Source organism: Labrus mixtus, chromosome 8 (genome assembly GCF_963584025.1).
Source record: "Labrus mixtus chromosome 8, fLabMix1.1, whole genome shotgun sequence".
NCBI lineage: Eukaryota > Metazoa > Chordata > Actinopteri > Labriformes > Labridae > Labrus > Labrus mixtus.
The window spans coordinates 28,198,257-28,223,560 of record NC_083619.1 but is presented as its reverse complement, the minus strand read 5'-3'; the positions used below and the strand labels follow the sequence as shown (position 1 = coordinate 28,223,560).

Sequence of the window (25,304 nt, the reverse complement as noted above, 5' to 3'; positions counted from 1 at the left end):
TTACTTGCTGCTATTTATCATACCAAGTCACTTTAATCATCACTTGTCACTTTATCTTGTCATTCTCTGCAAATACTGTCTCAATTCCCTGCATAGTTAACTTCATCATTAATGTTGTACTTGTATATACCCCCTGTTTTGTTTCTATTTTTTATTTTTATTTATCTTATCTATTCTGTTTAATGTGTATTTTGAGCTTTCTTGTCTGTGCTGCTGCAACGCCAGAATTTCAATATATAGAAGATCAATAAAGTATTATCCTATCCTATCCTAATGTGGAAATGTATGTATTGATACATATATAACTGTCGAAATACGCTAATAAATGAATAAATACATGTAAAAATATATAAATAGCCTTTTTCATTAACAAAGTGTATTTATTATTTATTTATTGATGTATTGTTTTCAGCATTTATATATTTATTGATGCATTTATTTAATTATTTATACATTATTGTATTGTTTTCAACATTTATATATTTATTGATGGATTTATTTAATTAGTTATACATTATTGTATTGTTTTCAGCATTTATGTATTTATTTATATATTTATTGATGCATTTATTTAATTATTTATACATTATTGTATTGTTTTCAGCATTTATCTATTTATTTATATATTTATTGATGCTTGATAATATTTAATTATTTATACATTATTGTATTGTTTTCAGCATTTATATATTTATTTATATATATATTGATGCATTTATTTAATTATTTATACATTATTGTATTGTTTTCAGCATTTATATATTTATTTATATAGTTATTGATGCTTGATAATATTTAATTATTTATACATTATTGTATTGTTTTCAGCATTTATATATTTATTGATGTATTTATTTAATTAGTTATACATTATTGTATTGTTTTCAGCATTTATGTATTTATTTATATATTTATTGATGCATTTATTTAATTATTTATACATTATTGTATTGTTTTCAGCATTTATATATTTATTGATGCTTGATAATATTTAATTATTTATACATTTTTGTATTGTTTTCAGCATTTATATATTTATTTATATATTTATTGATGGATTTATTTAATTATTTATACATTATTGTATTGTTTTCAGCATTTATATATTTATTGATGCTTGATAATATTTATTTATTTATACTTTAGTCATTTATTGTCCCTCATACATTCACTGTTCATTCTGTGTATTTATTTCACATTCCTCATAGGAAGTGAGTGGAGCTGCTCTCAGCCAATCAGGATCGCGGATTCTGCTCCGACAACAAACAAAAGATCGAGGCTAGCTGAGCTCATTAGACTTTTGTCGATCCGTCTAGTCTAACGTTAGATGCTCCCGACGACGACGTCCTCCTCTGCCTTTTAAAGATTTTCTGCCGACGGCCCTCTTGTAGTGTCTGTATTTCTGTCTTTGTGTCAGCTGATGTCAACCCTGAGCTATTTCTGCGATCGCTTTAGCTCAACGCGTTAGCCAGGTTAGCTTCTCGGGCTAGCCAGGTTAGCTTAGCCTGCTAGCTGTACCTCCCTTTAACAGAACTTGACGCTGACCGACACCGAGCGGCTCTGGCTTCACACTTACAACAAAGTCGAGTCGTAGCCATGTCAGGTCAGTCGTCAGGCTGCGGGTTTCTGATGTCGGTCGTCGTACACGGAGACTCGACTCTGAACGAGCAGGAGAAGGAACTGAACCAGCGGCTGCGGAGACTCTACCCAGCCGCTAACGAGACCGAGGCTCCGCTGCCCCGCTCCTGGAGCCCGAAGGACAAGTTTAGCTACATCGGACTGTCCCAGAACAATCTCCGGGTTCACTATAAAGGTATGTCACAATAAAGACACACCCCAGGTCGGTACTTTACCCCCCCCCTCCTCCCTCCTCCTCAGCTGCTAACGCCAGCTGCCGTTGTGGCTAAAAACAAAGTATGCTAAGCTAACAGCTTCATCAACAACAAGGCAGAGGACATCTTGCAACCCGACCAGCTGGTGAGGTGTATCCGCAGACAAACATGACCTACAGGATCGCTAGCCTCCTTGCTAACCACTTTGTCATTGTGTAGCCTTTTCTGTTTTTTAACCCTGATGTTGTTTGAAATATAACGAATCACATGTAAGTCAGTGACGTAATCACATCGTTTAAAGGGGTTAGACCTCTTGGTAGGCTAATGCAGCATTACTAGGAGATAAAATGCCATGGTGATGCACTCACTTGCTTAGAATATTAGTAGATATTAAAGACAGTATTTGCTTTGGTAGGCCGCTGTTGTTGTTGTTGTTGTTTTTAACAGGGGTTTGATGTCAAGTGTTTAGGCTGACATTGTGGCTCAGCTGAGATATCAGAAAGGTCTTTCTTTCCTCAATGCAGGCCTTCAAGAAAAGGCTAGACTTTAAAAAAAAAGGTGTTACTGTGCTTCTAGGGTGTGTTCTGCTATTCTGGGTCTGACCGGCCTCTTCCTTGTTACAACTAGATATGATCTTCCTCTCTTCCAAAACAAAACGTCCCCTGAATCTCTTACAGCAGGTATGCAGATGTTGTTGTGTACGTGGTGTTTTATCATCCAAAAACTGCTGACATAGTTTTACTTCGTGTCCCTTTTACGCCTACAGTCGCACGCAATTAAATATCAAGGTTAAGCTGAAATATCAGGTCATCTATGATTTAATATGTTCTGTCAAACGTCCTGGAGTCTTCTCTTTAGTACTGGTGTGACGTAGGGCGGAACCAGAGTTTGGGGGGGGGGGGGGGGGGTGACTTTTCTTTCTTTGTCTATATTTAAATATGAGAAAAATCCAGGAAGGTATTCCAAACAATTGCAGTGAGTTTCTATAGGCTTAAAACTGGGGAATTAACATTTGAAACTTAGAATCAAAATTTCATCTATTTTGAACTTTAAAGGTGGAGTCAGTAGCATTTTGTAAACACAACATTCAAACTGGGCCCCTCCTCATCGACCCCAGAAGTGCACACTCACTGCAGGACGTAGTGTGTACGTTTACTGCTGGCACCTGTCTGTCCAACTCTGCATCTGAGAACACGTAACACACACACACACACACACACACACACACACACACACACACTTCATTTAGTGGATGTGTCTCCACGTGCACTGGCTCTACATGCAGCGCAGGACTCAAACAAACAAAACAAAAAAACATGTCGGGTCTGTTAGGAACTGTATCTTCAGTTTTAGAGTGAACACCGAGCTCTGCAACACATTTTGTTTTACTAAGTTTACAGCTGCAGTGTGAAACAGGCTGTAATGTTACTAACTTCAGTTTCTGTTATACGCAGCCACTAGCTGATACCTGAATGATACATACAGACACAATGAGAATAAACAGAGAGAAGTTGAAGCAGTCCTTTAATCAAAGTAACCATGCACAATGGAATATCAAAGTGTTAAATGTTGTCTTTGCACACACACACACACACACACAAACACAATTAATCGTTTACGTATTTACTAGAGGTGGGAAAAAATATATTTTTGTAAAAATCAAGATTCTTATCTTCTGAGATTTTAAATCTATTCATAACTTCCAAAAATCCAAGTGCTAATGCTAGTTCTTTCACTCAGTAGAACGCCAAATGGAGCAGCAATAAATGCAGTCAGTCTCGTGACCCCAATAATTGTAATAGAATTGACCGTGAGACACCCAAAGATTCCCAGCCCTGATATGTACTATTGATTATTTGTCAAGCCAAACGAACAAAATGACTGTCAGTAGATTGACAGTTATTGAAAATGATAGACAAGGGAGCGTAGTTTCACTTTCAGGCTTTGTGGGTGATATTTAGATTTCTTGTTCTGAGTTTCACCTGAATGACAAATTCATCCGGCCTCCTTTTTGTCACATGAGCAACTTTAAAATGGAGGTGAAGGGTTGAATTTTCTTATCATCAATATTGCAATTGAGCTTTAAATTAAAGATGGCCCCCTGTTGTGGTCTGCATAACATTAAACAGCCAATGTTTGGTTCATAAATGGAAACATCTTCAGTATTTCTGGATATAATCTTTACATTCAGGTATATTAATAATGGCTGTACAGTTGTTGAAGAAGAGGTACATGAAACGATCAGCAAAAATGTCATTTTGCGATTATCGGGAGTGGGACAGACATCATGATAAATGAATAGTGGGAAGGATCATTTTCATATTCCAATTTTTGTCCTGTGTGAATCACGAGGCTGGGATATTTGTTTAGTTGTGTATCAAACAAATACGTCCTCTTACATCTGCTCAACAAGATTTTATAATTCATGCCTTTTGCACTTCAATAATATCGCTGTTTTTCCACACACAGTCCTACTGCTGACATCAGAAAATGCAAACTGTGGATATATGATCACTGATGATGTTGTAGTTCTGAGCAGAGTTGAATCAAGGTGGAGGAAGCCTGCTGATGGTCGCTGATGAACAGCTACTTTGATTTATAAAGAAGTACTATTAGAACTTTATAAAGGTTTGGTTAGTTAGACTTTTGCTGTGTGTACATTGTTTTTTTCTGCTGAGCCATCTTTGCTTTGTAGGTTTTGGGATTATTGCCCCTTTTTTAGTTATAATCTTTTTGACTATTCTGGGACGCGTGTGAGCTCCGTCCCTGCACATTCAAGCCTAAATAGAAGAGGTTGAACAGGCTGCACTCAATCTTTTGCACGGCATAAACACCCAAAGTACGTCCACTAAAAATTGCCAATTACAGACATCGATTGTGTTTAACATCGTTGACAACATATCTCAGAGCAGAGCTGAATGATATTGGAAAAAATGGACATTGCGATTTCTCTGACTGCTATATATTGCGATTTTCTTTTTTAATTTCATGCCAGGGGAGGCCTGCTCTCCAGTGCTGTCAGAACAGAGTCTATGTAAGAGGTTTCACTGTCTGGGGAACTATCGCGTGATTTGCAGAACAAGCCGTTTAGCGCCCTCTGCAGACTCACCCTGGGATAACTCCGACATACGTTTGGCTCATGATCCGAAACTCTCCCCACATTTAGTTTGGTCATCCAGCGATGTAACACTATATGTGAGTTTTAAAATGAGGGTCAGCATCACAGGTCAACTTTAAACAAATGTTAGCTTAACAGAAATACTGTGAGAGCTAATTTACCCAAAACCTCCAGATTCACAGCATTTAAGGAGACGATATTGTAATGATGGACAAGTCATAAAATGGCATCATATGTTTCAGGTTGTTGGCCAACCAAAGTCTATTTTTATCCAAAGGATAAAATTTTAACCTCTGTATGAAGTAGAAATTCAACCAACCAGGAGGGGCGGGGGGGGGGGGGGAGAGAGAGAATCACACGAGATGTAAATGATGCTCCTGCTGTACACAAAATTCATAGACTGGAGATTAACCTGAAACAATATTGGAACAAGGCCGTATCTCCTTCTGGCTGTTTACTCTTCACTACGCAATTTAGGTTGTAAAACTGCAAAGGCCCCTAATCTCCTCTGAGCCAGTTTGACAGAAAATGTGACATTATTTTCCCACAATGGTTTTATGTCAGTGTAGGGGATAATGTGCAGGGCTACCACAGCCTCGACTTATAAAACACAAGAAAGAACAATGAACAGCATCAGAGGACTGATGGAGAGGTACGCCCTCTGTCTCCTGATCACACAGTTTGATCAGACAGACAATGATCGTCAATTTAATGATATCCCATCAACAGCCAACCGTGCATACAGTCCTGCTCTGTGCTTTGAAATCAAGCGGGAAGAAATTTAAGATGACATATTTAAAACTGGGGCGGCTGTGACTCAGTGGATGAGTCGGTCGTCTCTCAACTGGACGGTCAAGGGGTCGATCCCCCGCTCCTGCAGTTACATGTCCGTGTGTCCTTGGACAAAAAACACTTAACACCAAGTCGCTCCTGCTGTTGAAGCATCTGTGGTGTGACTTTACACAGCAGCCTCTACCATCAGTGTGTAAAAGCGATTTGAGTTGTCAGAGGATTAAAAAAGTGCCATACAAGATCTTTTTTAAATTTGTGATCATCAGCCTGAGAAACTGCTGCATGTGTTAAAACTAATTATATCTTTCCACGTGTGTTTTTGTTTGTAATGACCATACATCCTGTTTGTGTGTTTTACTCTCTCCTTTAGGTCATGGCAAAACTCCTAAAGATGCAGCCTCTGTACGGGCCACCCACCCCATCCCAGCAGCCTGCGGGGTCTACTACTTCGAGGTGAAGATCATCAGCAAAGGCCGAGATGGGTAAGAGAACGAAGCAAACAAAACAATCTCCAAACACTCCTGCTTAGGGGTTTCCTAACCCCGGCTCCAGGGGATCACAGCTCTTGACAGAACTTTATCAAGCACACAAAAGCCTTTCAAATGTTGTGTAGCGTAGCCACCCTCTGCTAGTTGGGGCTGTAGATCCGGTCAGTGGCTACTGCCTCCAATAAAACGGGGATTAAGTTATATGTCGGCTGCGTGAGGTTAGTGATGGGCGATGGGTAACCACACCTAGGAAGGCTGGTGTTAGCAATGCTAATGTTAGCCAAATAGACGGCCAAATTGAACCCACAATGCACTGCATTTTGGTTCACTTCCCTTGTTTGGTCCTGAATGCGTGCTCACCTACTGGGAACCGAACTCTGATGCACTTAGAAGTGAACCGAGACCTCCGGTTTTTAAGCAGACCGGAGTTTGGTTCTTTGGTCAGAACCAGAGTTTGTTTGAGCGTTCACACTGAATGAACTATACGACAAAGCGCACCACAGCTAGTTTCAAATGGACCAAAAGGCTCAGGTGGGAATGCACACGAAGCAAACTACCGTGCTTACAAGACAGAAAATAAGAAATAAAAATGTGCGGCCGGGTCCACGTCCAGGAAGTGCACCATGCTTGAGCACTCCTCAAACGAACTGGACTTTAGGGGTGAAGCGTGCTGAGTGCCCCCTAAGACTCAGTCTGTTTCAGGGGGTCTACCAGGGGGGGGAAACGGTTCGAACTCTCTTCGTGCATGGGGATTTCTTTTGCGTTCAACAGCAACAATGAAAGTGCGAACAGTTGACCAGATGAATCTGGATCAGTATGCAGTGCTCTTCTACAGTTAAAGGTTAAGACTCTGCACAGATGTTTCAGATCATTGACCACTGCTAACATGCCTCACCATTACTCCCACTAGTGATGAGGATTAAAGAATAGCTAAGTCTCTTTGTTTTAATGCATCTGGCATTTTTTCATTTTGATGTGCACCAGTTATGATCTCCATCTCGCAGACTCTAACTCGGACTACTGACCGTTCTTGTGCATGTGGAGCTGGTTGTGGGGTTTTTGATTATTGCTGGCTGGTCTTCTAAACTCTCACCTTGTTTTTTCACCCCCCCACAGGTACATGGGCATCGGCCTCTCAGCTCAGGGTGTAAACATGAACAGACTCCCTGGTAAGATGACACTTAGTGCCTTTGGGTGTGGTGTGAAGAGTCTGTCTGTCTGCTGTGTGTCTGTCTGCTGTGTGTCTGTCTGCTGTGTGTCTGTCTGCTGTGTGTCTGTCTTTGTGTGTGTGTGTCTCTGTTAGTGGGTGTACTCAACGTACAGAGGCTGTAGTCATCAAAGAAGGAAGCTTGATCCAAGTCGCTTTATAAAGAATACAAATCCTCCTCCTTGCTTGTGTGAATTTTACCAAAGATTGTGGAGGTTTTAAAACTTGAATCTACCATCAGTCGGTATGGAAAGAGTTCTGCTGCCATGATGTGAACCCGTTGACACCCTGCTGGGAGATGTTCAGATGGGTGCTCTGGAGGTTATCAGGCCCCTTCACCACTCTGAGAGCTGGACCCGCCCAGGAGCTCCGGTCTCTTCTTATGAAGATAACAGGAGGCCCAGAGCAAACTGCAGAGGCTCGCTGCTGACGGGTGGACGCTAATGAAAAGTCACTAATTGTGAGGAACTGATGCCAAAGTGCTGCAGAGTGGAGTGCTCTCTCTCACTGATGAATGTGGCGTGGACGGGATTAAACTGTGCAGCTCAGCAGTAACTCACAGGATACTGCAGCTCGGTTTGTAATGTTAGAACAGCCCAGAGGCCGACTGTGCTGCTGCTGCAGAGGCTGATTCCTCATCCTCCTCTTCCTCTTCTTCCTCCTCTTCCTCCTCTTCCTCCTCATCTCTCTCCTCCTCTTCCTGCTCCTGCTCCTCCTCATCTCTCTCCTGCTCCTCCTCATCTCTCTCCTCCTCTTCCTCCTCCTCCTCATCTCTCTCCTCCTCCTCATCTCTCTCCTCTTCCTCCTCCTCCTCATCTCTCTCCTCCTCCTCCTCCTCATCTCTCTCCTCCTCTTCCTGCTCCTCCTCCTCGTCATCTCTCTCCTGCTCCTCCTCATCTCTCTCCTGCTCCTCCTCATCTCTCTCCTCCTCCTCCTCCTCATCTCTCTCCTCCTCTTCCTCCTCCTCCTCATCTCTCTCCTCCTCCTCATCTCTCTCCTCCTCTTCCTGCTCCTCCTCCTCCTCCTCATCTCTCTCCTCCTCCTCCTCATCTCTCTCCTGCTCCTCCTCATCTCTCTCCTCCTCCTCCTCCTCATCTCTCTCCTCTTCCTCCTCCTCCTCCTCATCTCTCTCCTGGTCCTCCTCCTCATCTCTCTCCTCCTCCTCCTCATCTCTCTCCTCCTCTTCCTGCTCCTCCTCATCTCTCTCCTCCTCTTCCTGCTCCTCCTCATCTCTCTCCTCCTCTTCCTGCTCCTCCTCATCTCTCTCCTCCTCCTCCTCCTCCTCATCTCTCTCCTCCTCCTCCTCCTCATCTCTCTCCTCCTCCTCCTCCTCATCTCTCTCCTGCTCCTCCTCCTCCTCCTCTTCCTCCTCCTCCTCCTGCTCCTTCTCCCCGACAAAAACATGAAGTCGCTTTTGTCCTGAAATTTAAACAAACCCTCTCCTCCCAAAAGTTTGAGCACAACAACAATAGGAAGTTGTTGACGGTGAACTTGGGACTCTTTAGATGCTAAAGCTGTGAAGGCTGAGAGAACCAGCTCATTCAGACGATGCAATTTGTAGAATCTGCGCCAAAAAGCATCCAAATTTCTTCTCAGGTGTAATATGTGGCCCAGAAGATTATTGGGATTGACACTTTTATTTATTTTATAAATGTTTTAACAACAACGCCATGATAATCCATTCTCGCCTGTACAGTACTGTTTGGCTACAGAATACATGACCACAGGCTCAGTACTTAGTGGGAAAACTGGATCAACTGGCCCAGGACTCAGGGAGCTCTCTCTCTCTCTCTCTCTCTCTCTCTCTCTCTCTGTCTCACACACTCACTCTCCATTGAGACGATTACAGCTAGTCCTCCAGAGTCTGTGATGGGAGCCGCATCCCTAGCAACCGTCTGCTTGTCTTAGTTACAGTGACTTCTTCTCAACAACAGTGGAGGAATATCACACCGTTGAAATGCATTATCGGCCAATCAGACAGAAGTATTTAACACAGATGTGTAATCAAGTATTAAAATGCTGGAGTCTCTCTGGGGTCTTTTTTTTTTTTGCGGTTTGTTGTGGGTCGCACATTTCTTAACTGTTAAAAAAACAAAAACATTTCCTGAACAGTTCTCGGGAGTAGATTTAGCTGCAATCTGTTTCCACTCGTCATGTTTGCCAGCTGGAGTCAAGGACGAGATATCACCGTGGATAAAATGTGTTACTCTGCATCTGTGTGTGTGTTTTAATAAATCAGCTGTGGAAGCCAGAGAGGAGGGTGGGAAATGACAAATTCTAAAAAAAAAACTTGACCATGTCTGATCCTGAAGGATTTTCCCCCTCGTGTAAATCAGACAAAAAGAAACGGTAAACCAGCGTTAACAACTTCCCTTCATTTCTCCAATCACTGAAGCTTGTTTTTCATCCGTTTCCAGAGATGAAGACAGGATATCTCTGACAATGACACAGAGAAACATCTTTCCTCATGTTTCCCCGGTTGAAGAATATTTGAGGAATCACTCGGATACATATAGTAATAACTCTATAACTCTCCTCTCGGGGCTTCTGGAACCATCTGTTGTGTTTTCACACCTTTTTTTCAACTTTACATCACTCAGGTTGGGACAAGCACTCATACGGTTACCACGGAGACGACGGCCACTCCTTCTGCTCATCTGGCACCGGGCAACCCTACGGACCCACGTTTACAACGGGCGACGTGATTGGCTGCTGCGTTAACCTCATCAACAACACCTGCTTCTACACAAAGAACGGCCACAGCTTAGGTAAGGCGCTCCCAACGCACGACCTCCCCAGGGTAGATTTGAGTGGACATGTGGGGGGGAAAGAAAGTCTGACGATACCCTGCTTGATCGTCTGTTTACACTTTTTGGGATAGAAATAAATATAGGTTTTCCTGCTGAATTGGGCTTCTTTTTAGGTGCTGCTGCGGGTTGTTTTCATTTTTTTAGCCTTTGGGCTTATTTTGTCAATTGTTGTCATACATACCTGGCAACCCTAGTTAGCTTGAAAGATGGAAGCGCTCATGTTTACGTTCAGCGGCTGGAAATATTCCCATATTACTTTAGTTTTCTCGAGAGGAAAGATGAGGAGAACATCGTTGTCAGATGTAGGTTGTGTCCCGCTACTCGGTCTCTTTCTACTGCAAAAAAACACGACCTCAAACCTTCTTTAGACTGACGACAGAACAACAACGTGAAGCTCGAGCCCTCTGCGGCCGCGGGGGATAGCTGTAGCTCTACAATGCCTACAAAACAACCAAGACTGGATTTTAATCGAGAACAGCTACAAGCCAAATAGAACTAATGAAACTGTAATATATTCCTTTTTTCCATTAACGAGCCCAACACTGCTTATAATTATGAAGCTATCTTCTGGTAGATTATTTTTTGCTGATTCAGTGGTGTGTCCCTCTGCTGGCCGTCAGTAAGAAGGCCGGTGTGGAGAACTTCTACATCAGCTTCCCTCCTCAGACCTGGAGGCTCTGTGCAGTCTTTTAGCCGGAGCAGGAAATGAAAAAGTTTCTGCATGAACGGCTGTTTCCAGAATCCTGTTTAACCTACATTATCTTCAGCTGAGATTTGAAGTATTTGCATGTTTTTAATCGTTTAAGCTATTTCTGTTTGCTGTATTAGTTAATTTAGTTTTAGCCGGACTACGGTTTGAATCAGCTTTAATTTAAGGACACACCGCTTACCTTTCATTTCTCTTCACGGAGCATTTTTCTAGTCTAACTTTGTACTGAAATAAACCTGATCTGAAGTTAACACTACCGAGTGAACCAGGTTATTCTGACCCCTCGTGAAGGAAACTGTCACTTATCTTTAAACATTTAAGAAGTCGGGCTCCTCCAAAAGTTGACTGGGTACATGTAAACAAACTGTCTGTGTAGAAATATTAAGAACTCCTCTCCTGCAAGCTGACGTTTATTTTTCTCTCCCTCTGCAGGTATCGCCTTCACAGACCTCCCAGTAAGTACAAACATCATTTTAGTTTCTCTCTCTGTGTGTGATCTTTGAACATGAAACATGAAACATGGAGACGGCAATGTGCTCAGACTACTGCACTTTGTGAAATGGATTGGAGGCTTGTTATCTCTGTTTCTAATGGCTTCAATCGAAGGAGGCTACAGCAGTTTGTGACCGTCTGCTTCCCTAAGAAATGGTCGAACGTAAAGTTCACCTCACGCTCAGGATTGTGTCTCCAGCTCTCTTTAGGTGGTAAAAAAAAATTTAAATAATAAAATCAAACTTGAGTCTCTTTGTCTGAACAGGATGCCCCTTGTGGCTCATCATCGAGTTAGTGTCACTCAACCCGGCTCCCATGCTTCAGTGTGTGAGTGTGTGTGTGTGTGAACGCCTCCCACTCCAAATGAACATTAATTCAAATGAGATTCATTCATCCATTAACTGCAGCGAGATGTGAGGGAGACTCTTGTTTTTGTGTCTTTTTTTTCCCTCCACTTCTCGCTCGGTGGAAAATAAGAAAAGCGGGCAAGCTGTTGTTTTTTTTTGAGGGAGAAGAAAATCAGGGTCTTAACCACAACAATAATCCATTGAGCAGAAAACAGGCTTGGCTCCGAGCCAGACATTCAAGTTCCTTCAGAGCAGTGCAGTGAAGTGCGTCACCTCGGCACGGCTGACCTTTGTGGTTATTGGACCAAAACAAACAAGGCGACTCTAAAAGGGACAGAGACACAAACCTTTTTCTGCCTATAGTGTCTTTAAACAAGATAATCTATTCCCTCTCTCAATTATTCATCATCTACCTTTATCCTGAAGACCTGCTCGTCCTTTTTTAAACAAAAGTCCTCTCTCTGATCGAAGGTTTTCAAAATGTTTAATACTTTGCATCCTTTCAGTATCAATCAAAAGTCCTGGAGCTTTAACTACATTTCATAAGACAGGTGTGTAGGAGAGAAATGTATCCATCAAAACCTGCAAGCAAACGCCTGCACACACGAAGACGTTGACAACTCGATTTAGGCCCCGTGTCCACCCAGCGTGATTTTCTCAGCGCCAGCGTCTTTTTTTCAGTTGTTTTCATTGAGTAGAGAGCGTTCGCAGCAGAAAGCGCTCTGCTGTTTTTGTGCGGCCGCTCTGAAGTTGACAACTTTTCAGAAAGGCGCTGTTAACGTCATGGGCAAATTGTTTTTCAAATTGTATGATATGCCCCGTATTTCAGCCTCGTACGGATCGTATCTTGTACCCACATCCTCCTCGCTCCGCGTCTGATCGGGTCAAAACATAAAACATGCAGTAAAAAATAACGGAGACGTGTGGGTCATACAGCGGCCGTTGTCATAGAGACAGGACGGGCGTGCAGCGCTTTTCTTCTCAGAGCAACAAACGCTTCATGCAGACGCTCCCGAGCGCACAGCCGGTGCTTTTCTGCCTAAAAAGAAACAGGTGGACACGGGGGCGGGGCCTTACCTGTGCGCTTTAGACATCGTAGAGCATTGTAGGTGTGCCCCGAAATAAGTGTTAAAAAGTCCAAAAGGGACTTTTTAACATGTTTGTTGAGTCTTTGTGGGGTCCCATGTTTTGTCTGCACAATTATCTTGTTGTGTGGGGGGCGGCAGTAGCTCCGTCTGTAGGGACTTGAGTTGTGAACTGGAGGGTCGCCTGTTTGATTTGTCCCTGAGCAAGGCACACCCGCACCAGTACAGGATCTGACATCTCTCCATGCACAGTGCACATCCACAGGATCCTGTTTCTGCGTGCGTGCGTGCGTGCGTGCGTCAGCCTGTGTGTGTGTAGCATGTTCAACAACAGAGTGTAAAACTGAATTTCCCCTCGTAGGATTAATAAAGTATATCTTGTATCCTTCTTCTTGGTGGTGGGGTCCTGAGGCTCCACCAGTTGAGAACAACAACATTTTGATTATTGAAAGCAACACATCAACCAATGTTGATGCCTGACACTTTTGTTGTTTCGAGCTGGAAACAGGTGTTGATATCGTTAGATTTTAACTACAATGTTTCCGAATGTTAAAAAAAAAAGGTATCCTGTCATCCCTTCTCACATCTCACCCCTGCTTTTTTTTTAAGGCGTTGTGAAACTTAGCAGTTTGAATTCTCTAGTGAAACCTTCAGGATACTCCTAGCAGTCTTAAAAACAATCTCTCACAAACACGGCGCTGGATGCTTCTCGTCAGTCACCACCTCTTCTGATCCAATCACATCTGCGATTAGATTTTTGGGATGGGGTTGGAACAATGCACCCATACAGGCCTCCTTATCCTCATATGTCTGTTTATCTGCTCATCCAGATGTCATCAGGGACTTAATGAAAAGCAGAACGGCTGAACTATAAATTCACTTGCTCAACCCTTAGGCACAAACACGTCGACAACTTGCACACAGAATGCACATCCCTGCTGTAACAGTGTTCCCGTCCTGCTTCTGGTTTCATTCGAGGGCGTCTTCTCCGTCCAGTAAGGATTGCTTGACACGTGGTTCCTCAAAATACGTGCAGTGTCGGGGTTTGCTCCTGAGGTATTCGGCCCACTGGTGAGGGAGAGGTAGAGAAGTCCGATTCAGCTCATTGATTAGCTTGATTGATTCTGTGCACTTAGTTAGTTATTCAGGCTTTTGAACAAAACTCCTGAAATTGCTGAAAATGTGCCGCATGTGTGAACGCAAACGTATAAAACCGAGGATTGGGGCGGAGGAGATGGCGTTTCTATCCTGCCTCGGAGCGCGAACCAAGCAAGTGAAGGAATGAAGCTGCTTCATTCTCTTTTCTGATGGCCGTTTTTTTTTCTTTTCCACTCATTCAATGAGAATATGTCCAATGATGGTATCGTCACTCGATTAAGAACCCTGGGTTCCAAGTAAAGAGTGTTTGAATTGTTTGTTTGAATATTTGTCATCCAGTAAAAATCCAGTTTAAAAGGTTGATCGCAGACGAAAGCTTATTCCCTCAGGTTTCCAGACTCTGGGTTTTGTCCTCTCATTGTTTTGATTTATTCTCCTCTCTCTTTTCTCTCTCTGCTGCAGCCTAACTTGTACCCGACGGTGGGCCTTCAGACTCCAGGGGAGGTGGTGGATGCAAACTTCGGCCAGCACCCCTTCGTGTTTGACATCGAGGACTACATGCGCGAGTGGAGGACGAAGATCCAGGCGCAGATCGACCGCTTCCCCATCGGAGAGCGCGAGGGCGAGTGGCAGTCCATGATCCAGAAGTAGGTGTACTGTTTACCCGTCTGCTGCGGGTGTTGTTGTTGTCCGCGGCGAGGTTAGCAGTGCTGCTAGCATGTTCTTTTTCCCTGTTTGTTTTTTCTTTTAAAGTCTTTATGTGATTTTTTTGATCCAGCAGATGTCGCCCTTGAGCACCAGCATGAAACCAAAACAACTCGCGCTGCATTGTTGTGTTAGCATGCTAATGCTAGCGATCTTTATTATGCTCGTATCTTCACACTGCATGTAAATTTACCTGAAATGAGCGTGATCTAGAAACACAGTTAAGCAGTGAGTACAGTATGTTATTCTTCTTTTCTCTAGTCCCTCAATTAAACAACTTTTATACACAAGGGGAGGAGTCAGCCAGCCGTCCGGGCGATGTAAACAAACTGAAGATAGGACTCGGAAAACTCGGGTGTTACACCAAAGTGTGAAAAATCACATATAAAGACTTTAAAGTTGCAGCATTATATTTGGTGGTCTGGTGTGTGTGTGTGTGTCCCCATAGAAAATGTTGACCATCAAACACTATCACTTTTTATGCATCAAATACCTGACAGCGTTCTTCATTAAAACCCTCCGTTAGACTTTGCCAGAGGCAGCCACCTTGCAGTTTAATATGCAGGAAAAACCCAAGAGTTGTAGCTGTTAACCCGGAGGCTAAAGGGCCGCCTCAGCTCCGCCTCTCAGCGTGATTTTAGATTGATCAAAAAGTAGGCGAAGATTAAATTCCCAACATGGCGACCCCCATCGTTGGGCTTCAGAGATTGCTTCTTCAGAAAGACAATTTGCACTGAAACTACGTCCATGTTTTATCTTCTTGGTGTCCAGGTTCTGCTTCACCTTGATTGGTTTTCATTCCGTCATAACGACCTGCTCACTGAACATCTTATTTTATATAATAATATAAATATATAATAAACCCCTGCTGGAGCCCCGCTAACTGGAGGTTTTGGATTTCTGTATTTTTGGAAATGAACTCTGTTGAACCCCCTAACCCTGATACTCATTATCAGGTCAGGGCTCTAATGGTTGTAGTTGAGCGTGGAGATTATTAGAAGAGTTGGACACTGTAGGTGCTGACATAACAATCAGAGGCCAGATTGAGCCCCCCCACCCCCCCCCCCCCATCAGAGAGCCGTGATCCAGGAGTAAAAGCTGTGGGACTCGGTTTCTCTTCATGCCATGCCCTGATGGGATTAGCTCTCTGTTGCTATGATTACTTGTCCTGAATGGATTTAATCTCCATTTGATGCGGATTGGGGTTGAGGGTGGGGTGGAGTGGAGGGAGCCGTCGCCTTTATCCAGGAAAAGTCGCCTCACTCCCCGGGATTGAAAACAGGAAGTTTCTAAGCTCAGGTCCGATTGATGGAGGGGGAAAGAATTATTGTCTTTTTATAGGGCAGCAGTGACACGATGGTCTGCACGAGCGGAAGCCTCTGATCTTAAATCTCCCTGCGAACACGGCGGCCAGCATCACGGGAAGCTATTTTATTTAGAACTGGATGTGTGATCAGGGAGGAGGACAACCTCCCATCCCGAAGTCCAACACACCCGCTCACGCTGTCTCCAGACAGTTGTCTGACGTGTTCACTTAGAGGATAGGTTTATCACTAATTGGATCTTATCTTTGTTGGTTTGTAACAAGCGACAACCTCCGGTGTTTGAAAAATGAAGCCACATGCGGAAGTGCTAAATCCTGCAGTTCATCGAGTGTCCACTAGAGGCCGTCTGCAGCAAGAGCCCCGAATGTCGTCAGTCACAGCCAAGAAAGAGTTTAAAATAAGAGGGATGTTGAAATGACGGGTTAGGATTCTGGGGGACAGAACATAATCGATGATTTCTAGAAAAACTAGGCTACATGCATACATCTATTTTCTTAAAACGCTGCTGGTTATGTGTCCGATGGGGAAATAAAAGGCTTTTAAAAATTTGAAGTAAACCATTTTTTATACCAAAATTCAAATTTTTTTAAGACAGGCCTGCAGCTAACCCGGAGTGTGTCTCTTGTCTCATCAGGATGGTGGCTTCCTACCTGGTGCATCATAGCTATTGCGCCACGGCCGAAGCCTTCGCCAAATCCACAGACCAGGCCGTGCACGAGGAGCTGGCCTCCATCAAAAACAGACAGAGTGAGTCCTTCTGTGTTGGCATGTTTCTAACGAGATGCTACAACCACTCGAAGAAAAAAAAAATGAAGGAGCCAAGTCGGGTTTTACAAAACCTGACGTGAGGTTCTGCCGACGTGTTAGAGCAAAGTTTTAGGACACGCCCACCATGGCAGCTCTTCAAGGACACCCCGAAGTGCACTTAAATGTCCCTGCGACTGGACACAGAGCTGGCCAATCGGAGGAGAGTGGGCACGTTCGGAGGCGGGCCTTAAAGAGACAGCAGCTGAAATGAGGGTTTTTACAGACGCCAGTATCTGAGCTGCAAATCATGCAAAGCTCCCCTAAAGGTTTCACACACTGACATGAGGAAAAAATGTTTTTTACAAAATTTGGGAAATGTTAGAAGTCTAATATGTCTTTTTCCGTTTCATTGATGATAAATACAATTTCAACAAAACCTCGAGGACTTTAACGCGCCATACTATCGTGAAAGCGGCGAGGTTAGCATCGTCTTTAACAGAACTGTCGCTTTGCAGAGATCCAGAAGCTGGTGTTGTCGGGCAGAATGGGCGAGGCCATCGAGACCACCCAGCAGCTGTACCCCAACCTCCTGGAGAGGAACCCTGACCTCCTCTTCATGCTCAAGTAAGACCACGTCTGAGACTCTTTATCACGTGTGTGTACTCTCATGAACACCTGCTCGCCTTCCTTCTGTGGGATGTTTGGCTTCATTTAGCGGATGTTTTGTGATAGTAACTCAAGATGTTTTAAGACGCTGTTCCTCCTTTTACGTTTGAAAGGAGCTTCGCTGGTTAACTTTGTATTTTATATTGTTTTACTTTTGCTTCAGACTAAAGGGCGTCCAAACGGTTAACCAAAAGCAACGTAACCCAAATTTACCCTTTAATTCTAGTGACAGGACATCTTTGGGAAAATGTTTATTATTTCCCTTCACGCTTTATATTCCATTTGATTTAATATTTGTACTTTTTTCTTGTTCAATCTCCTTTCTCCTCTTTCATTTTGTCTTTGAATCTTTCCTTTATTCCTTCCCTCCTTCCTCTTCTTCTTTCTCCTCCTTCGTTGCCATCACTGTTTTCCTTCCACCCTCTTCCCTTTCCTTCTTCCTCCCTCCCTCCTCCCTCCCTCCCTCCCTCCCCTGCGTCCTCAGGGTGAGACAGTTCATAGAGATGGTGAACGGCACGGACAGTGAGGTGAGGTGTCTGGGCGGTCGCAGCCCCAAGTCTCAGGACAGTTACCCCGGCTCCCCCCGGCCCTTCAGCAGCCCCAGCCACAAAGCCAGCAGCTCCCAGCCCTACCTCCCAGGTACGGTGACCCCCCCCCCCCCCCCCTTTACTTTAACCTGTCCTGCACATATTTATATCTTAGGATCAGAAGAGACCCGGAGCCCGCCCCCCGTACACATAATCTATTTGAACAATTCTGGTATCTTCTCAGCAAAGAGTGTCTTCATATCAAGCTTTGAAAAGTGAAGACTCCTTTTTATGGTCTGACACATGTCACTGAATCCACATTTATCTTTGAGTAGTTCTGGACACATCATGTTGAAGGACGTAGATTAGTGTCTCTTCTGTTTCTGAGCCTCATCAAAACGTAGGCGGGTATTTTTATAACATCCTCCGTTTAAAAAAAAAAAAAAAAAAAAAGAATCCCATCCACGCGCTCGTTTCTCAAAAACCTATCAGTCCTCATGAAAACACAAAATACTCTCTCACGGCTGTCATGAGCGCGCCAAGTCAGCAACGATGTCCTCCACATGCGAAAATGTACTCGCCATTCCTCTGCAGCGACCGTTTAATTTACAAAGTAATCCATTCAGTCTCTGCTCGACGACATAGTGAGAGAGTAACTGTGTGTGTGTGTGTGTGTGTGAGCATGTAAAAAGTCCAGTTAGCGACGTTAGCATCAGCGCTAGTTTGGTTACGCCTGCTATCGAACTGATCTCATTTAAACTGAAGAGACAGCGTCACACGGAGGAGACACCGGCGCACAGCGTGACGTTACAAGAACAAAACTCTGTTCTCCCCGTCTACACAGAAACACCTTCAACAGAGTTTCTGAACATCTTCACCCCGGAAGTAGTTTTACTGAAGGAGCGTTTTCCGTTTGTGTACAAAAAAGCTGCGTTTTCAAAAATACCCGCCTACATGTTGACGAGGACTCAGTTGCAAATGAAACTGTGTCAAAGACTCATTACCATGGCAACAAAAATACAAGTGGTGAGCACCTAATATTGGTTAATTTCATCTTTTTAATTATCAGAGATTTTAAATAAAAAATGGAGTTCAGTTATCGTGTTTGGTTTCAGACGACACCTCGGTAATTTCACTTTCAGTACTTTTTTTTAGAAAGTGTCCGTCTTTCTTTTTGTTTTTAGGGTTCGACAGCAACTGCTGTAACGGCGTGACGTCTAATAAGAGCCACAGCTCCTCCCCTCACAGTCACAAGCCCTGCCCCCCGAGCTCTGGCTCCACCCTCCCAGCGTCGGACATCAGCCTCAACGGGAGCCGCAGCCAGCAGCCCATCACCAGGTACTGAGATAATTCAATCATGAAGTTTTAACGGTTCCTGAGATCTGATTCTCAGGTCGAATCGCCCCACATCAATTTATGAGTGTAAGCTTCTTTTTGGAAGCAGGTATACTCCTTGGCCTCCTCCAAGTGGGCGGCCCGGGTTCAAGTCCGACCTGTGGCTCCTTTCCCGCATGTCGTTCCCCACTCTCTCCACTGTCCTATCAAATTAAGGAAAAAATCTCCACCAAAATAATGAAAATCACTGGATGTGTGTGTGTCTGTCCTCGTGTCTCGCCTCAGTAGCGATGTGGATATGGAGGTCGACCACTTCACCAACGGAGTGACAGAATCATCCTCCAATGGTTTCCTCAACGGCAGCTCCAAACACGCCACCGAGCCGGAAGACTGTGACGCGGACATGGGTGGGTAGAGTCTGTGTTTGTGTGTGGACGGTCTAGTGACTTATTTGTTATCAAGATCCAAACCACTCAAGGGCAAAACTTAGTCTGTCGCCGTGCCTTTTCCCCTCTCGGAAAGAAAGATGCTCCGTCTTAAACAATACATATCACCCCCCTCCTCCACCTTTTCAAACAGTCCCCCTGTGGTCTAAATGAAACATCTGTGCTGTGCGTTACTCAAAATATAACATGAATCAAGCACCAGAGGAGGTTTGTGACCCTGTAGAAACCAGCTCTCTCAGAACGCTCCGTTTTGGTGTGTGTGTCTCTTTAAATGCAATGACCCCCCTCTGAGTTTTCCCCGTAGACATCAATCCTCTAGAGGGAATAAAAATGGCGGACCTGTGCAAAAGTTTTGTTCTAGTCTGGGGGTGGAGTCCATGGGTGGAGATATCAGGGGAGGGGAGGGGATTTTTTTTTTTTACCAGAATCCCACTGTGACATCACAAGGAGAGCACATTAGAAACAGAGCATTTTTCTCTGTGTTGTAAAACTTATGCAGACCACAAACAAAAGACTGGATGGGTTTATTTCACATGTTGTGGGTCAGTAGACTCTCAGGTTACCCAGATAGATGTTCACAAACACTGAAGAAGAGGATTCTTAATTATATGTCCCCTTTAAAGCCCGTGCTGTCGATGCATCCTCATATTTACCTTGTTTTTCAAACGTGCTAATTTTTTTACCCGGCTCTGCAGAGGTGGAGTCGGCTCAGTCCAAGAGGCAGCTGTGCGGCGGGAGCCAGGCGGCCATCGAGAGAATGATCCATTTCGGCAGGGAGCTCCAGAGCATGAGCGAACACCTCCGCCGCGAGTGTGGCAAGAACTCCGCCAACAAGAAGATGCTCAAGGTGAAACAGATCACGTTGATTCCAATCCACAAAGCTCGACATGAACAGCATCGGCGTGTCTGAAGGGGGGCGTGGGAAAAGTTAACGTTAGCACTGACACTACTTCAGCTAATGCGTCTACATGGTCATTTTGTGGAGAGGACGCTCTAAGCCTGCTCCTTCTGCAACGTGTGTCTGTTTGGCATTTCATCCTCTGTATAAGAACCCGTGTGGAGGAGACATTGAAGTGTTGTTTGTGTGTCTCTGCTGCAGGATGCGTTCAGCCTGCTGGCCTACTCAGACCCCTGGAACAGCCCGGTCGGCTACCAGCTGGACGCCATTCAGAGAGAGCCGGTCTGCTCCACTCTCAACAGTGCAATATTAGGTACGTCTGCTGAGTGTTTTTGTATTTTATTGACATTTCTGAATGCGATCATCAAGGGGAAAAAAAGACACAATGAAAGAAACGTTACATCAAACAAACGGAGGTCAACCGCCATGTTTTCATTTGTTTTCCTCGTATAAACAATATTTTAGATACAACCTCAAACTTAAAGGCTTTATATGCGAATGATAATTTACCTGAAATGAGAGTTATTTTCAGAGGAGATACTTGATTTCTACATTTAAGTGTGAAAAATCACAAATAAAGACTTTAACTGTTTTTAACACAGACGTCCTCCATTAAACACAAGGTGTTGAAAATCTGAGCAGATATGGAAGTGCAAAAGATCGTAGTCTGTTCTGACGACCCCTGACTGTGTCAGTGCTCCTCCTGTTGTATTTTTCCATCTTTTGCCAATCACACCCCTGACTGTTGTTCCTCCTTCTTCTTTCAGAGACTCACAACCTGCCCAAGCAGCCGCCGCTGGCTCAGGCCGTGGGTCAGGCCGCCCAGTGCCTCGCCATCATGGCACGAACTGGCAGCGGCTCCTGCGCCTTCGCCTCTGTGGACGATTACCTGCACTAGCCCTGTGTACACACACACACGCACACACACACACACAAAAAAAGACACACACACACACACACACACACACACACACACAGGACCTGTCCAGCAGCGGCTCCCCACGCCTCCTCCATGAGTCTAGTTACATTAGCGAGGAGGCGCTCCTCCACACGATAACGACCAGTAGGAAGTTAACCTCTTCACTCGCTTCTTGTTCTGCTTTTACCGATCGGCACCAACGCCACCGAGGATCAGGAGTCGTTTCTGGGCAGATCTTTAGACGACACACACACCACATACATTTAGAACACACACTCGCCCATCACCTCCCCTTTCCATCTTTAAGTATGAAATTACGCCTCCGCCTTGGTTTGGCCTCAAGAATCCGCGCCTCCAACCGTCTGAGGCGGCGTCTGCCTCATTCTGACTTGACTGACAGCGGGGACGCCAAACCAAGAGTAGCCGACTTGAAAAACCCCCTCGAGGGCCGAAGTCGTGTGGACGAGCTGCGGATACCCGGCCTCCCCGTGTACCAGAGGAGAATCAAAACCAGGGTCTACAGGACTGACACAAAAACACCTGGTTGGATACTAACTGTTAAAAACGAGAAGAAAAAAACAACAGGAAACGGACGAGTGGCCGCCATGAGCGACCACCGCTTTAACGTGGTCCCTGTAAACCTGGCGCACCAGGAGAACACACACACATTACACGCAAACACGGACGCAGGCTGATGCTGAAAACAGGATCGGAGGTCCCTCGAGGCTCGCCGAGGGGCTCCACCTCCAGCCGACGCCAGGCTCCGCGAGGCACTCCCCCCCCTTCTCCACGTCAACCCCTGCACCGCCTCCCCTGACCCCCCTCTCAGAGCCCCGCCCTCCACTCACTTCAGGACTGTGGCGGAGATTTGTGTGACGCATGTGGACTCGGGACTTCGAAGAAGCCAGAGAGAATCTTGACTCAAAAGTTCCCTGTTTTTAACCCTTTGTTTTGTTTTTGTTTCACTGGGCGGAGGGGGAGGGGGAGGGGGCGAGGGGGAGGGGTGGTTACCTGGCTCTTGTTTTGTTTTTAGTTTTTCCAGGTTTACAAGGCATGGTGCGGACGATTATTATTATTATTATTATTATTCTAATTATCATTATATTAATTATTGTTACTTGCATTCACAGTATATTTGTTAAGCGCCAGCGAGAGAAAGTTCCACCGACTTATTATAATAAAGCTCCCGATTCCACCGATTCCCAGTGACGAGCGTGTGTACATGTTAACGTTTATATATGAATTTAACAAAATGGAATTATATCAATAGAGTGAGATATTTAGTTATCAAATGAAAGGAAAAAAAAAAACAATCCCTAAATGCTTTGTACTGACTCCAGTGACTCCTGAAGCGTGCTGGTTGTTTCCCGGTCTGTACACGTTTTTATGTTCCCTGTTTGGTCGAAACTTCAGGGTTCCTGCGCGGGTCCAACGCCGACTTAGTCGACCGTTTCCAGGTCTGGAAAGTTTTGGAAGGTCACCTTGCTCTTCAGCGCTGAAGGTCTCAGAATACTTCAAGTAGCCGGTTGGATAATGGTTAAGAATCTTTAAACTCTTGTGGACGAAGTCTGGATCTTCTGATTCCGGCGCAGGAACCCTGCGTTGACCTCTGACCCCATTTTACTTGTTAACCCCTTAAAAAAAAAAAAAAAAAAAACCCAGCTGCAAAGCAGGTTTGATGCAAATGTTGTCAATCTTTATTTTCTTATCGATGTCTATGCTAACCCTAAACACACAAAGAACTCAGGAGCCAAAAATGTCCCTCTGTTCCTCCTCCTCGGTTTAGGATAGGAAAGTCCAACCAGGCAGCCCGAGCCTCGACTACAGACGGCCTCGCTTTCCTTTTTTATTTTTTTCAGCAGCGCAGCGGCGACATTTTTTAGACTGACCAAGAAAAGAACAAGCAGCAGCACGAGCCCCGCTTTTGGTTTAAAGTCAAACTGAACTAAAAATTATTTCATTTCCGTTTGTTTTCCAGAACTTTCAAATAAAGAAAAAAGGACATTTTAGTGATCCTTTGGACTTAAAAATTAAAAAAGAAGGAAAAGTTAAGGATTTCAAGCTCAGGTTATTGGATGTGGAAGCTGGTTAGCCTGCTTAAGCTCGCACTGATTCACCATTTTTGTGGGTTTAGCTCATGTTCAGAAGTTGCTGCAGTCGCTGTAACATCGCCCTTTGGTTTCACTCAACGTTTTTGAAGCGTTAAATTTGGCATTTTGGTTTTCACCATCTTTTTTTTTTTCGCGCCAGAAATAATCACATTTTCAAACTCTTGAGTGTTGATTTGAAATGCTCCACCTCCATCCTAGTGGACAGGCGGCCATACCCAAAAGCGTACGCGGCTTTATCATCTTTCTTACGAATGGGACGACGTCATTTCCTAAACGAACATGGCGCCGGGTTGAATAGAACTTGAAAGTCGTGGTCGAGAACGTTAACTGATTTGGTAAATGTTTACGGAGCTCATAGGCGTCCATACAGTCCCATTATCAGTGAAGTCCCCCTGCTGGCCATAAGACAGAATGCAGGTTTAAGACACTTCAACGTTGGCTTCACTTTGGATAACGTGAGGCGACGTCCATTTCTTATATGCAGTCTATGTTCTGATGTGTCGGCGTTCTTTGAGCTGTTTGGACAGACAGACCGGTCTGAGTATAAATGTATAGTTTAAAAAAAAAAGTTGAAGTGCTGCCTCTCCGGGTTTCTCTTGACCCTCTTTGGGAACCCCTGAGCAACGACATGGCTGTTAGACGTAAACTGCTTCTGTTGGAATCATTGAGCGATATTTCAAGCTGACCGCCTTTGTGTTCGTGTTACCATCGCCTGAGGGGATCGCGGTCGTTGCAGAAAACTGGGTTTTGTTCATCACAATCCCGGCTACACGAGGAGAAAACAGAATCATTATTTCAGTTTGCTTTGAACTCTGGCCGTGTTCTTCACAACGACCTTGCCTGCTGCTCCCTGGTCGCGTAACGCTGTCTTGTTATTATTTTTTAAAGCTGCTGTTTTAAAGCGTTCATCCTCAAACGACCCAATCACCCCCCCCCCCCCCCCCCCCCTCAGGCCGCCCGCCAGGTTACCGTTTTGTTACAAGACCCTCGTTTGACCTCGTGTTTTTTTTAGTGCTCAAACTAAAGACAGAAAATGAATCAACAAAAAATAAACATCCAGTATTGTCGGCTGCTCTGTGGCGGCTTCACTGACGAGATGAAGAACCAAAATACTTTAGGAAGAGGGCAGCCGTGTGTGTGCTCGCCACAAAGACACAACCTCCACCTTTTCCTGTATCCCCCCCTCCCCCACACACAGTGGAGCCGAGCTTTTCTGTACTCTTGGTTTGTTTGGTTTTTTTTCTTTTGTTCCTTTTTTAAAGTTGGATCGCAAGCAGTCACGGCATCGTTTAGAAAACCTCTTAGACAAAGTGTCTGTCGTCTCTTTCTGAGTAAGGTCTGAAACCTATGCATGCCATAGTACAGTGGTGGTAAGCTCAAAGTTTAGATGTCTCTCTTATTTGATTCTTTTTGTTTCTCCTTCTTTCATAGCCAGTTCACGGTGTATAAGGAAAGATTGTCAACCAGTAAGTTGTCCACTGCTGACTGTGTGTCCATTTGGAGAAAAAAAAAAGTGCAATTTGTGTGAGGGTGAAAAGATTTATATTAAAAATGAAAAATGACAAAGTGATTGTGTGGGTGCTGCATGTCACGCCGCCCGCCTCCGACCATCTCTGTCCTGTTTAATCGATGCGTTCATGAGGTCAC

At 44.4% G+C, this 25,304-nt stretch overlaps 1 protein-coding gene across 2 annotated transcripts; it reads left to right on the top strand.

The window, feature by feature from the left end:
- The first annotated feature begins 1,235 nt into the window (after positions 1 to 1,235).
- Positions 1,236 to 25,223, top strand: ranbp9 (RAN binding protein 9). Of its 2 annotated transcripts, none has more exons than XM_061045480.1 (14): positions 1,236 to 1,813; positions 6,113 to 6,224; positions 7,347 to 7,399; positions 10,038 to 10,205; positions 11,389 to 11,411; positions 14,441 to 14,625; positions 16,643 to 16,755; positions 17,271 to 17,379; positions 17,906 to 18,060; positions 19,133 to 19,286; positions 19,572 to 19,690; positions 20,425 to 20,576; positions 20,829 to 20,940; positions 21,395 to 25,223. In XM_061045480.1, exons 1-14 carry the CDS (start codon positions 1,597 to 1,599, stop codon positions 21,523 to 21,525), a joined length of 1,803 nt encoding a protein of 600 aa, XP_060901463.1. In that variant the 5' UTR covers positions 1,236 to 1,596; the 3' UTR covers positions 21,526 to 25,223. The 2 variants fall into 2 exon arrangements, with proteins under 2 accessions (XP_060901463.1, XP_060901462.1); XM_061045479.1 differs by having other exon boundaries at positions 1,237 to 1,813; positions 19,569 to 19,690.
- The last annotated feature ends 81 nt before the right edge of the window (positions 25,224 to 25,304 follow it).

Coding starts and splice junctions, on each gene's coding strand:
- ranbp9 (XM_061045479.1), top strand. CDS start 1,597: ATGTCAGGTCAGTCGTCAGGCTGCGGGTTTCTGATGTCGGTCGTCGTA. Junction 6,225..7,346: donor ATCAGCAAAGGCCGAGATGG/GTAAGAGAACGA, acceptor ACCCCCCCACAG/GTACATGGGCATCGGCCTCT. Junction 19,287..19,568: donor AGCCAGCAGCCCATCACCAG/GTACTGAGATAA, acceptor GTCTCGCCTCAG/TAGCGATGTGGATATGGAGG.